At 39.9% G+C, this 13,533-nt stretch overlaps 1 protein-coding gene across 2 annotated transcripts in view; it reads right to left on the reverse strand.

Annotated features, from left to right (window-relative positions):
- mpped2a (metallophosphoesterase domain containing 2a) overlaps positions 1-13,533 on the reverse strand; it is an 80,062-nt gene that overhangs the window by 41,378 nt on the left and 25,151 nt on the right. For both annotated transcript variants that reach the window (XM_082535734.1, XM_082535733.1), the window contains 2 exons: positions 9,993-10,174; positions 1,476-1,701 (listed from right to left, as the gene is read on the reverse strand). In XM_082535734.1, coding sequence (XP_082391860.1) covers positions 1,476-1,701; positions 9,993-10,174 — 408 coding nt within the window. The remainder of the gene's footprint in view (positions 1-1,475; positions 1,702-9,992; positions 10,175-13,533) is intronic.

Here is a 13,533-nt window from a genome sequence, read left to right on the forward strand (position 1 = left end):
TTGCCCCCGCCTCTTCCCTGCCACTCTCCTCTGCCACTTCTGAAGCCAGGCTGCAAACCTGCTAATTATAGCCGCTAAAGGATGAACGTGTGACCTCAATAGTTATTTTAGGTCTGCTGTGCAAAGAGAGCAGAGACAGTCACAGCAGGACGGGGAAAGCTCCAGCCTAAACTGTCACACAGCAAGACACACAGCTGCAGTGCAGGCGGGCCAAGGTCAGACTGCAAGACTGTTCAGATACTGGGAGATGACAGCAGCTCACACTGAGCTACAGAGGTTTCTTTCTATTTGGCTTATCAAGCAAAGGCAAATGGATCAGATAGCTCAATAAAAAGGACCTTAAGACACAGGATACTGGCAAAGAAGGAGCAGTGGTCCAAGATCACCAGGACAAAACTGCAGCTTCTGGGATTCATTAGATTTAATTTGATAATTTGTTTTAATTTAAGACTAAAATAATTAGTTAATTATCAGATTAACAGATACAGACACATATGGACATTTCTATGGAGTGAATCACTGAAAAAATAACTCAAGGGTGGATGAGTGTGGCGATGTTTTAAGCAGAGATGACCGATGGTTAGATTTACTGCAGGTTGTACGTTATGGGGCTGCTTTCATATAGATGTACATTTAATATAGCATATATTAAATATATTTGCTTTACCATTCGGCTTAATCAGGTTTTATGTATGGTGTGTGTGTTTTAAGTTTCACCTTCCTAAAAGATCTCCTCCAGAGAACTATAAATTCTTAAAATCAATTAGCGAATGGATGATAGCATTCTTTAAAAATATGAAATATAAGTATTAAAATAAAACACGCACATAACAAATCCTTATCTGGTGTGGATTTCTACTTCCATGGTGCAAAAATCCATGCTTTATATGAATATTTATAAAAAAAAAAAAAGGGACAGTGTAATGCTACTACTAAGTACAACAGTAGATTCAGCAGTAATCTCAGGAGAGTTTTCTTCATCCTCAACTCTTTGCGCACACACTTCTCACTGTAAGAAGAACTCCCCTCTGCAGTCGTCTGCTGAATGAACGCCTCTCACACCATCTCCGTACCCAACGTGCTCCCCTTCCAGCATTACTCCCACACCTGAGAGGCTATTCACAGCGTCCTGGTACCACACGTATCACTTAACCCTGTGTCAAAACACCGGTGTAACATAAGCACGAGGTGCAGGCGAAGGTCCTGAGCTCATAAAGGAATGTGCGTTCTGGGAATAACGCTCTGCATGTACGAGAGGTCCCTTGCTGTGAGCGTGCAGCAGACTACAGAGTTACTGCAGCGAGTAGCTGGAAAGCAGCCAGAAACTGACAGACTTGGAGAAGGCATACTGTCACCTCAGGGATCCACAGCACGATGAGACAGAAACGTGACTCAGCGGTTATGCTGGGCAGACAGTGAGGAGAGCAGTTTTAGTCATTAAAAAAAAAAAACAAGTAAACAGGTGGCACTCTTACCATGGTGTCCCGTATATCCGGAATCCCTTTATGGTGACGTCTGAGTCCTGCAGGTACACACAGTTTGTGAGCAGCGACTGGACATTGTCAAAGTCCTCTGGTTTGAGCTTCGACACTGAGGGGAATCGGTAGTAATCCTGCTTGACCAGCTCAGCCATAAAGTCCTTATCGAAGGTCAGCTCATGGTTCCCCGCGATTACTACCTTAAACTCATACGGTAGGCCACCTAGAAGATAGAAGAGAAGCCAGGGAGAGGATGGTGAGCTGAAGTCCCAAATCCACACATAAATCTACACACTAAGCTCTGGTTGGAATTGTTTTCGGGGGCTCGATAGGCAAGACTGCCTTCCTCAGACATTTTTAGCACTTCCGAAACACTAAGTGTAGTGATATGGGACTTTTGTGGTATATTTTTGACCAAAAAAATTAAGAAATAGTGAGATAGATCTCTCAGAGTTTTGCTTATTATAGCAAGTTGGACGTTAGAGCTAAAACTCTAATAATGACCTTAGTCTTTTTATTCCTGTAGATGCAATCTAAAGAGAGCCTCTCATCCTCTAACATCACTGGTCGACAGCATTATAGTGTCAAAAGTAAAAACTTAAAGAGACCTAAAGGTCAGAGTATGGATAACATTTAAATTGATCTGATCCTTTGAAATTGATTTGTTGTGCGTTTCTGTACAGATCTTTGTCAAAGGCTTTAATATCCTGTGTCCTTCAGTTGCAGATCTGTTATGAGCACAATACGTGATTCAGCCTTAATATTATTCTTCTGCCAAAGCAGAGGCTGAGAAACATCAAGGTTTATACACAAACCACTAAACCAAGTTTCGAGAAACTTGCAGGAGAGGTGGAGGCCAAACAAAGCGAGAACTCATTAACTTTTGATGCTGATCTGGATCACTTTCTTTAAAACTAGCTTTGCTGCTCTCCTAGTGCCCCTCTGCAATATTAAATCAATGAGAAATGAAAGAAACATTAAAAAAGTTCACTTAAACTGAGAAAAGTTGAAACCTTTTTTCTTTTGACCAAATTTTTTTTTTTAATTCATGGGAGTTATACAAACATGGCATACACCAAGGCTTGGCACGTTATTTGTGTACCCTGCCTTAGAGTTTGCCCTCCAGTCCCTAGATCGAATAAGGTGTTCTGAGTCAAATCAGATTTAGCAGTTTTTTTAAAGGCTGTTAATTTATCTATATCGAGCAGTTTAAGGCTGAACAGCATTTTATAAAAATCACACAGTAGCTGTATGTATTTTCCACCTACTCCCTCTCTACAGAAACAGCAGTTTATCCCAATAGTTTGTATATAAAGAATACACTCCCTCAATCGCTCCCTGTATACCTAACCCTGAGTACAGATCAGGGCTGGAAAGAAACTCAGATAATTGGAGGGAAAAATACCCTCAATTCAGACAGTCAAAGAGGTTACAACCACAGCTGACGGCTCAGTTTGACCCCAACAGACTACCGTCTATCTCTGTAGATGCCAGGCAGCTGGAAAAGGCATGAACCTGAACTAAATAGCGAAGAACATCTATTACAATTCTCATCCCCTCATCTTTCAACTTCTGCTGTGCCCTTTTCGCTCTCCTCTGTCGAGGTGATTTGTCCTGGTACCCCTTCGCCATCAAGAAACTGACTTACTACTTTATTCCAGCCGACTGAGCACTCAACAAAAGGGCCTGGCCTTCATCACCCTTCGACTCACTCTCTATATTTCTCTTCCCCCCTCCTGGATTCTGTGTTTTAGGCTTCCTGGTGCTCTTGCTCCAGTCCTCCTTCCTTTGTCTTCTTGAATGCCCTGCGGAATATGTATAGACTAATATGCAGGCTCATTTTGTATAGTCAGTTGAGAAAAAGCCATGAGAAGAATGAGCTCTGAGGGAGCGGTAGTACTCTGCCGCCCCCAAACACAACTGTTAAAACACACAATCTGACCACAGCTAATGATTTTTGTTTTAAAATAACAGATTAACCTCCTGGGATTTTCTTGAATTATCTAAAAACTGTTTGGTCTACAAAATGTTAGACAATGTTTCTTTAGCCAAAAAGTCTTTCAACAAGTTTCATTGTTTAGTTACACCAACCTCCAAAATCCAAACATTTTATGCTCAGTATCAAATAAAAAAAAAAAAGCAGACGTGCGAGTCTAAGCTAATGCATGTTTGGCATTTCTGCTTAACAAATTATACAAATTATAAATCAATTATTAACATCCTTCCAGATTAATTTTCAATCATTTCCAAGCGCATTCTGTCAGGTATTGGATCTACTTTAGTGGGAAGGTTTGGATAAAATGAATACTGACTTGTTGGTATGCTAATGAATTCATCCTGATTACTTAAGTACATTTCTTAACACACGCTGCCACACTTGCTGGCTGTCATGCCATATAGTTCTGTCAAAGAGTGACTGTTCATACCTGGTACTGTAGTGGCCTTCTGCAACAAGGTACGAGTCTGGTTTTTGTTTCATAATGCATACACAATTTAACAAGCTGTGAACGTTAATATATGGAACTTCAAAAGAAAAGGAGTTGTGTAATTGCAGATGTTACACAGTCTAAATATGAGATGAAACACACACAAAAATGACACTAAACGGATGATTGTGCAGTCAGCATCCCTTGGTTGTCCAGATGAAGACAGAGGTTTGTATTCAAGCAGGTTTAAGCTGACTTTAGGAGATCTGCTAAACATGCTCAGTAACAAAAATGGTAGAAATTCAGTGTGTGTAACACTACAGTGCTATTACAGTTTTATAAGTGAGATGTCTATATCCATCTATAAAAATGGAGTTTGACAGGAAGGTAGGTGATCCCGGTTTTGTGTAAAATGCTTTTCTGTGCTTTGTTTTAAGTGTTGCCATTTATAGAAGAATGCTGTGATGCAAGCGAAGAGGATAAATTGAATAAAATGCTGAATAAAAAGTCCAATAAAGAGTATTTATTGACTAAAATTGGTTTGGATTCATAACGGAAAGTGGAAGAAAAAAAAATTGAGCATATTGCTCAATTTCTGCAGAGGCAAAGACCAAAACTGGAACTAAAACTAATAGAAAGTGAATGCAAGAGAATAAAAATTCAATCAAAAGACATCAGCTCAAGACAAACAAAAAGTCTGCCACATCCAGCTCAAGTGTCTGTGTGTGTGTGTGTGTGTGTGTGTGTGTGCGTGCGTGCGTGCGTGCGTGCGTGCGTGCGTGCATGTCTGGAAAAGAGTGTGTGTGTTCTCTAATACTGGAAATGAAAGAATCATGGCTCCCCGGTCTATAGGTTTCATTCCCGCTGCTCTAAATTAGCTCTCGATGCATCTCGGGATCATAAATTCCAGTGTAAACTTAAATGAGAGCGCCGTCTCTCAGTCCCCCAGCACTCTAACTGGATCACGCATCCATTTGTACGCTCACACAAAACCCAAAGCGAATCATCCGACACCAGGCAGGGAAAATCTGGGGAAAACATAATTACCACCAAACTCCGTCTCCATTACTCCACTGGGAATTTCTACTGCTTTTTATTGCTACCGTGATACATCTAACAGAGTCCTGATGCTGTGATACACCTGGATTTATTTTTCATTCTTCACCGACAGCCAGAGGTATGAAGGAGAGTACAAAGATCAAAACAAAACTCTGAAGAAAACGAAGCACTGAAATGTTTTGTCATACCTCTCAAAGAGGCAGACGAGACATTTAAGACGACATCTGCACATTAAAAACATTTCATTTAGAAAGTGTTTTCCACAGTGCAACACTAAAAATACACACTTTGCCAGGGTTGAATAGGAGTTTAATAAATCATCCTTTTGTCTGTTTCTATAAATTCATCCCTTAAGACATGCAGAGTAATCAAGCTATGCAATTTTATTTAAAAACCTATTTTAATTAGAGCCGAAACAAAAAATATACCCCTATTTAACAAAACAAACATTCACTCATTAGTCAGTATCTAGATATTTAAATATCAGGGTTTCAGCTCAGAGTTGGCCTATGTCAGTAAACATGACCGGCAAGAATACACTCCAGTGTTCTGCCTTCCTACTAAGAAGCCAAAGGAAAAAGATATATAAAACCCACCGACCTCATTAACATTATTTACCTACTTACTTCCATATATTTTGAGATGAATTTAGTCATTTTTGATCATGCTAGTCCCTTTCATAGTTTGTCTCTTCAACTGTCACCGTGTGTGTGTGTGTGTGTGTGTGTGTGTGTGTGTGTGTGTGTGTGTGTGTGTGTGTGTGTGAGCTGGAGGGTAGAGCAGTGTGTAGTCAGTGAGGTAAGACATGGAGAAGAGAAAATAGTGAATAGAGATGATGACAATCCAGCATCAAAATCTTCCCAGCAACTGTTAATTACTAGAAAACAAACAATGGACTGACATCATTGAACCCCAGTGTCTGATTGCAGTGGAGCTTGTCCTAACTATAGCCTCGCTGACCTACTCGTAGATACAGTCTATATGGAAAGAATTCACTGTGGTTCACTCGTTCCACACAGCGTCATGTTACAACCTTATTCCAAAATGGATTAAATTCAGTTTTCACCACAAAATCCTACACACAATATCCTATAATGACAAGGTGAAAGAAGTGTCTTTGAAATTCCTACAAATTAAAAAAAAAAAATAATAATAAAAAAAAATAAAGAGGTGCATGAGTAGGGATGGGAATGAAGAAGAATTTAGCGATTCGAATTGCATTAGCAATATGACTTATCAATTCGATTCCTTATTGATTTTCACTGGGTTCTCTTTGAATCTCCACCATTGGTAGAGAACAAAACAGAGCAAAGAAACCAAACACAAAAAAACAAACAAATGAAAGCATTTATCCTGTGATCGTTGGAGGGAAAAAAACATTAATGAATGCTAATGATGCTATGTGTGTGCTGGAGGCGTAAAATGTGGATATTTTACATCTCTAAGATGATGACCTCAAATGCTGTTTAGCAGGGGGGAAAAAGCACAACTGAGAAAAACTGGAGAGGTTTCGGTTTTTTTGTTTGTTTATTTGCAGCTTGATTAGGTAATTGAGGTGATTGTATGTTTTTAAGTTCGGCCAAATGATTTATTCTTTACCCACACAAATGCGCACACACACACACACACACACACACACACACACACACACACACACACTACAGAGCAGCTTGGGAGCAGCTTAAAGTAGGAGATCAGAGTCAATGCTCAGCCATCAGACAGTCCGGGTCAGGGAGATCTTGCTTCTCAGCATCGATCTCCAATGATCTCCTCCAAGAGGCCAAACAGCAGTCGATGGCCCGGACAAACTGCTGTCTCCTCTGTAGTGTGAGAGGAGCAGATAGATGAGGCGGCACAGACTTTTCCAAAAAAAAAAAAAAAAAGCTGCACACCTACAACAAATTCCTCCTCCATCACAGAAAATCTGTTCAGATTTATCTGATGAGACCTCTGTTTTTCCCCCAGTTTCAGCTTCAATAATGCTTTGTACCATTAAGATACCTACCTGCAGGACGCCGCTTCTGCCCAATAATTAAACTGTGTTACGCAACTGTGTTGACCTGGCAAACATTCCATACATTTTAATCTGGATCTTTCACCCTGAGAAACACTGAAAACAATTACTGAACTGCTGTGCCTGACAAATGTAAAAGACGGTCTAGTCTCCTGGTCTCACTTTCACTCTCTGAAACTCTGCTACATCAACAAGGTCCAAAGGTGACCTTTAAGCCAATATCAAACCTTTGACAAGTACTTGGTTCACATTCATTCGAAGCTGTTAGCCATGTAAAGCTAACAGCAGAAATGAAAGAGCCACAAGATAAATAAACTACATTTCTCTCATTGTGGAGGCTGCAGAGACCTGTGTGTCATCTGAAGAGCAAATGATAAATATGATTAAAAAAAGAAAAAATAATACAGCACAATCAAATAGTTTCCATTTTAAATTTAATTATGTAAAAGTGTAACGATGCCGAAAACTAAATTCATTTATTTAAAGGTTTTTTCCAACAAGCAGCTAGACTACCCCATTGCCATTTTCTACCTCTTCCACTCTACATCAGTCATTTGAGTTGGAGGACCAGGTGTATAGTCTGCAGACACACAGTCTTCTATGAGGCATTAGCAGGCAGGGTGCTCCCAACTACACAAAGTCATTTTCCACTTTGCTCTGCATCGATTCCCCATTATGGCCAATATCTCTGTTTTCACTCTGGATGAACAAAGCGCACAACCACGTCTGCACACGCAGACACACACGCACTGACTGTCTGCGTTGATGGACAACCTCCTGGTGGGGCCAGGTGCTGTTTAAGGGGGAAAGAAAAGGGACGCGTAAAAGCCAGCATTAGTGTCTGTTCTTTTTTTTGGTATGAGTGCATGTATGATGTGTGTGTGTGTGTGTGTCTGTTCTTTTTTTTGGTATGAGTGCATGTATGATGTGTGTGTGTGTGTGTGTGTGTGTGTGTGTGTGTGTGTGTGTGTGTGTGTGTGTGTGTGTGTGCGCGCGCGCGCGCGCGTTTCAGGGTAATTAAGGGCAAAGCACCTGAGAGTACTTTAAAGAGTCAAGCTGGCAAAGTGGGCGTACTACTGTGACTGACAACCAATCACATTCATAATTCATAAAGCTGAAAATGCAGACTTTAAAGGTTTAAATGTGTTCTATCAGCTCTGACCAACTTTTAACGTTTGCAGCAGGTTTTGAACTTTCAACACTCACATTCAGCCTTTCACATTGTAGTTTGAACTGTTTAAGATGCGTCTCAGTGTAGAAAGTCCTCTCTCCTCTACTCTTCATCATGTCTAGCAATATTTTATGTATGTATGTATGTATGTATATATATACATATACATATATATATATATATATATACATATACATATATATACATATATATATATATATATATATATATATATATATATATATATATATATATATACACACACCAAGGTAAAAAAAAAATCTTAGTGTGGACTGACACAGTGACAGGAAAGTAACCCTGGTCCATAAAAATATTTGCAATGTATCTGCAGTCATGTGTTACATGTTACATGGAGTATAAGAGCAGTAGGCTGTGAACTCAACAAGACTGTGTATTAGGAGTGAAATGAAAATGCCTTTTCAGCCAAACTCTATTAAAAATGAATTAAAAAGTGGATACAGAGTGTTGGAGAAGTGGATCATGCTGCAGGAAAGGGCTGAGAAGTTTCTGTAAACTAGATTTTTATTTGGCTGTGAAAATTGGGTCAGTGCTAGAATCCACTGTAAATGCAGTGAAAGCAGACTGACTGCAGCCCCTGTCATCTTTGGAGAGGCACAACTTTGACAGCCACCTTTCAACTCTACAGGGGGGCAAAGTGTTTGAAACTCAAAACACAGATTTCGAGGAGTACTACTTCAAAAGGTTTACAAGCTAAAGGTTTCCACTCTGAAAATATGAAAATAAGTCGTGACAGGTTCATAAATCAACTTTAAAAAAAAAAAAATCAATGTTTATTCTCTAAAATTAAACGTTGTTTTCGTTACAGTTAAATAACACCACCACCAATGCCACATGTTCAACATTTTCCATTTTCCGTCCACTTTTCAGCACACAGATCAAACTACTGAAATCAACGATATGCGCTGATTGAACACAAAGTGAGTTGTTTTTTTTTTGCTGATGAACTGATTTTGCAGGCCATGTTTATTAAACCCCTCCGGCCAGAAATATTATGTAGGGCTTGACAACATCGTGAATTGTCTCTGTGCGACAGTTCAGAACATAAGAGCTTGTGAGGGACTCCAATTCGTCAAACAATTTCCTTCAGCAGTCTTCACTCTACATGCTCAGGGACTGCAATCAAAGTTTAAAGATTCTTTCAGCTGCTCAGCTTGAGCCCCCTCCTGGTCTTGAACCAGGGAGACCAGGGGGTGTGTGAACGTGTAAGCCACACAGTCATAAAGCTTAAAGGTTAAATGTAATTTCAGGACACTGTTCTGGCTGATCAACAGACAAATGCAAACAGTTAAAACTAAAGAAAAAAATAATTCAAAATCCTGAAGTACTATAGCCCAGTCTAGTTAGTGGTACCTACTGATTTAGAGTGTGAGAGGCACAGGCATGGAGCATGTGTGCTTCTACTGAGTGAAACATGTCTATAACATGGGGCCAAAAATGGTTTCATGGGTCCACAAACAAAGCACTGGCTAACGGTTCTGAAACCACACAACTTGGAAAACACATACACACATGAAAGCTAAAGATTTACCTACAGCATGGGGCCAGAGGGAGAGGTGAAAGGTTAACTGATCCAGGGTGTTAGGTCAAAGGGGTTAAACTGGACACTTTAGCACAGCAGTTGGGGCTAAACAGAGGGGAGGCGGAGGGGTTCATTGTGTTGTCTGGTTAACAGTTAAACATGCTTCAGGCCCTGCCTCCTGCTCTTTAGAGACTTTGCATTTGTACGTGTTTGTGTGAGAGAGAAAAACAATGCATGGATCTAGAACAGCTGTACTGAGCATGTGGGTTAAGTAGTTCAGTACCTAGCCAGTCGTTGAACTTCTTAACTTCAGAGGGCAGGCCCAGCTCAGTGAAGTCACCCATGTGCAACAGCACATCGCCATAGGGCATCTGGATGCCATCTGTACGCGAGTGTGTGTCTGAAACACACACAAACCTGGTGTGTCCCGCTGGCTTGGGAGTGTCATACGGAATAGGGTCCACCCTGAAAAAGACAGAGAGAAAGTTGTCATCACTAAAGCTGCATTACATGACTGACTGGGACCTGACTAGCTCTTTTTCAGTAACTGAATTAATTACCAAAGACTATTTAGTGATTAATTAGAGTCAGTATATTGATCGCAGTACAATCTCAGTGTGTGGCTGTTGTCACAAATGGTGATTTGATACATTTTGCCACCATTTGTGACAATAGCTACATACTGAGATTGTTTGAAGACACTTTACCGTCTATTAAAAAAATAATAATAATTGAATTGTCTGTAGGACCTGAGCTTCGACTTTCTCAAGAAATTTCTATTTACCGTGTCATTAACAAAAAATTAAAAAATAATGAAATTGAAAGTAGTCAAACCTGATTTTTATTTATTCAATTTCCAATTTTGAAAATGACCATCTGAAAATCTTCTCCCCGTTTGTGATAAAATATAAAGTATCCTCAAAACAAGACTTTTGATTTTTTTAAAAGAAGAAAATATATACTAATTTCACAGCAGCTTTTAGAAGGGACACAGCAGAAAATAGGACGCTTAAAAAGATCATTTGTTGTGCAAAATAAATTACACGGCTCACAGGATAATGCATGTAGCAGAGTAAAATCCATCTCAAAGAAAAGAGGGGACATTACAAGAGCACCGAAAAAAACAAAGAAAAAAAAAAACAAAAAAAGTGTAGTGTGGACTGGAAAACAACCAGTTTGCTGTGGCTGATTTCGGCACATAGTGAGGGCAATAGCTGTTTTGTGGCATCAGATTGGCTAAAGAGATGGTGAATTAAGGCATTTCTGTGTCCTTTCTATCCATTATCTAAAGAAAAATCACTTAGACCCAAGTCTGGCTGAAAAGTAACTCCTTTATTTAGCATTTTGTTTGTTATAAGCACTTGTGTTAAAAGGAAAGAAAAACCTGTATTTTTTTCCTGACAGGAGGGAAAAAAAATCTTGTCTATAATTGAGGTCTACAATGTGCAATCCTCCACCACTCTGGCACTAGACCATTATTTCATTAGAAGGGATGTCACTCCGTCGACAACATCAGACACATAATCAACACTGCAATCTCCAACCTGACAAGTATGCATGTGCACACACACACAAACACACACACAGAGTTAAACTTGCATGTGTGCACAAACGTGGCGTGGAAACAGCCAGAGAAGCAGATGAAATCAAAAGGTTTCAGACTGGAGGAAACGCCATTAAAGGAGATGGAGAAAATAGGCACTTTTGCACAAAAGAACATCTTATCTGGTCTGTGTGTGTGTGCGGCTGTACTTGTGTGTTCACATTTTCACGTTTTTTTTTCTGTGCCACACAGATCAGAATATTAGACGTGGCCAGCCAACAGACAGCCTGGATACTGGTGCTGCTCCCTTTTTAAAACACTTTTTGTTGAGTTAAAATGTCGCAGGATTGTGTTAATAGTAAGACAATGGTGAACAAGCTGGTCACTGTCTGTGACAAACATCTCTAGTGTGCAGTCTGCTGTCGGTCTGATTCCAGAAACCCTCTCTTAGCCTCCGTCAATGTCAATTCTCACCCTCAAAGGAAAACCTTACGTATGCACAGCATTCAACCTCCAAAACATTACAAATACCACTCTTCAAAAAGACGCGACTTCATTTAGTGGCTTGATCATACCCATCAGTGACCCCTACATAGAAGTGCTATGTTGTGATTTAGAGTATAATTTTTTAAATCAAAAGCCAAAGAAAAAAGGTGCAAATATATTTTCACCAATATGATTTTAAAAAATCAATACATGAAAGAATGACTAACTCACTGAATAGCAAAAATCATTCAAAAGTCATATTCATTGCTTTGTAGCACTGACCATAAAAGGCCTCGCACATTCAGAAATGCTTTGATAGAAACAGAAAAGTTAAATCCAGCTGACAAACTTTTATCATCTCAACATGTCTGCATCTCCATGTAGAACAACTGTTTGTTGTTGTTGACTCTACAAAACTACATGAACTCAATGTACTGCAAAAAATATGCTTAAACACTGACTGACATGCCAACGTCGCTGTGCACTAGGGATTCCTTGGAATTGTTTGCCATTTTGCAAACGATTCCCTTATCGATTTCAGTCGCCCCGAATGACGTCACCACGTTGCGGAGCGTCATTTACCTGGCAGGAAACATGGTACCTAAGCGGCTCAAAGGCTCAAAAGTTTGGCTATACTTTACGAGAACGGATGACAACGGGGCAACTTCCAAAGTAGATATTTCATTTAAGGGAGGAAACACTACAAATATGCAAAGAACACACGATGACCTTAAATGAATGTCGTGTTTTTAATTCCGCTCCGGACTCGTGAAACCCAGCAGCAGCGGTAACGTTTGCACGTCCTCTCCCGTTAATGCGGCAGGTAAATAATCAACAACAGTGCATATTATGTTAGCGCGATCTGCCTTATTACAAAACCTGCCATTACTGTGCATTTAGGTGACCATGATGAGAGAGACAGACAGAGTCTGGCTGGCTCAGATGCTGGCAGTTGTCGCTGCAGTCTACCGGTAGCGTCTCCTTTCAGGCCAGGATAGACGAATGTCACGAGCAGTGACTAAGTTTGTGGTAAAAGGCTTGCACCCATTTGCCACAGCAGATGCCCCTATTTTGAGTGAATGTGTTTAATTGTAGGCAGGGACATTACTGGATATTCTTGTGTAATTGCTACAGAATAATTTATGTTATACTTTGTTATTGTTACAGAAGAATATTTATTTTATTATTGTACATTTACAATTTTTTTCCTGGGGACCCTGTGACACCCCATTGAAGAGCCGTAGGCTCTGGATCTCTTAAGATCTCACTGTTGGGTTTGTAAGGCCACATTACTCCTAAATTTCTATCTTGTTCAAAGAGAAGATATAAAACAAAGTTCTAAGCTATTCGACCTTAGTGTTCTCCTTTTTTAAAAAGAATCGATAAGAGAATCGATAAAGAATCGAATCGTTAAACAGAATCGAAAATGGAATCGGAATCGTGAAAATCTTATCAATACCCATCCCTACTGTGCACTACATAAAAAACCCCTCGATTTTCAGACAGGAAAGCTTACAGATTCCCACCATTTATCAGCTGTTTACAGGTTGTGAGGTTTGCAGACCCCAGCCAACAGCCCCCCCCCCCCCCCCAAAACAAACAAACAAACAAACAAACAAACAAAACTAACAGAAAAAGCAGAAAATGAAATGGGTCCTGAAATCCAAGACGACACTGGTAACCATAGCGCTGCATTGTTTGAACGTGTTAGATAAATGAAGGCACGCATACTTTAGCAGAATAATAAATACTTTTACAAGTAAACCACTGTGCAGTATTTCATCTGATAAAGCTC

This window comes from Aulonocara stuartgranti (assembly GCF_965226115.1).
Source record: "Aulonocara stuartgranti genome assembly, chromosome: 1".
In the NCBI taxonomy this organism is placed as follows: Eukaryota; Metazoa; Chordata; class Actinopteri; order Cichliformes; family Cichlidae; genus Aulonocara; species Aulonocara stuartgranti.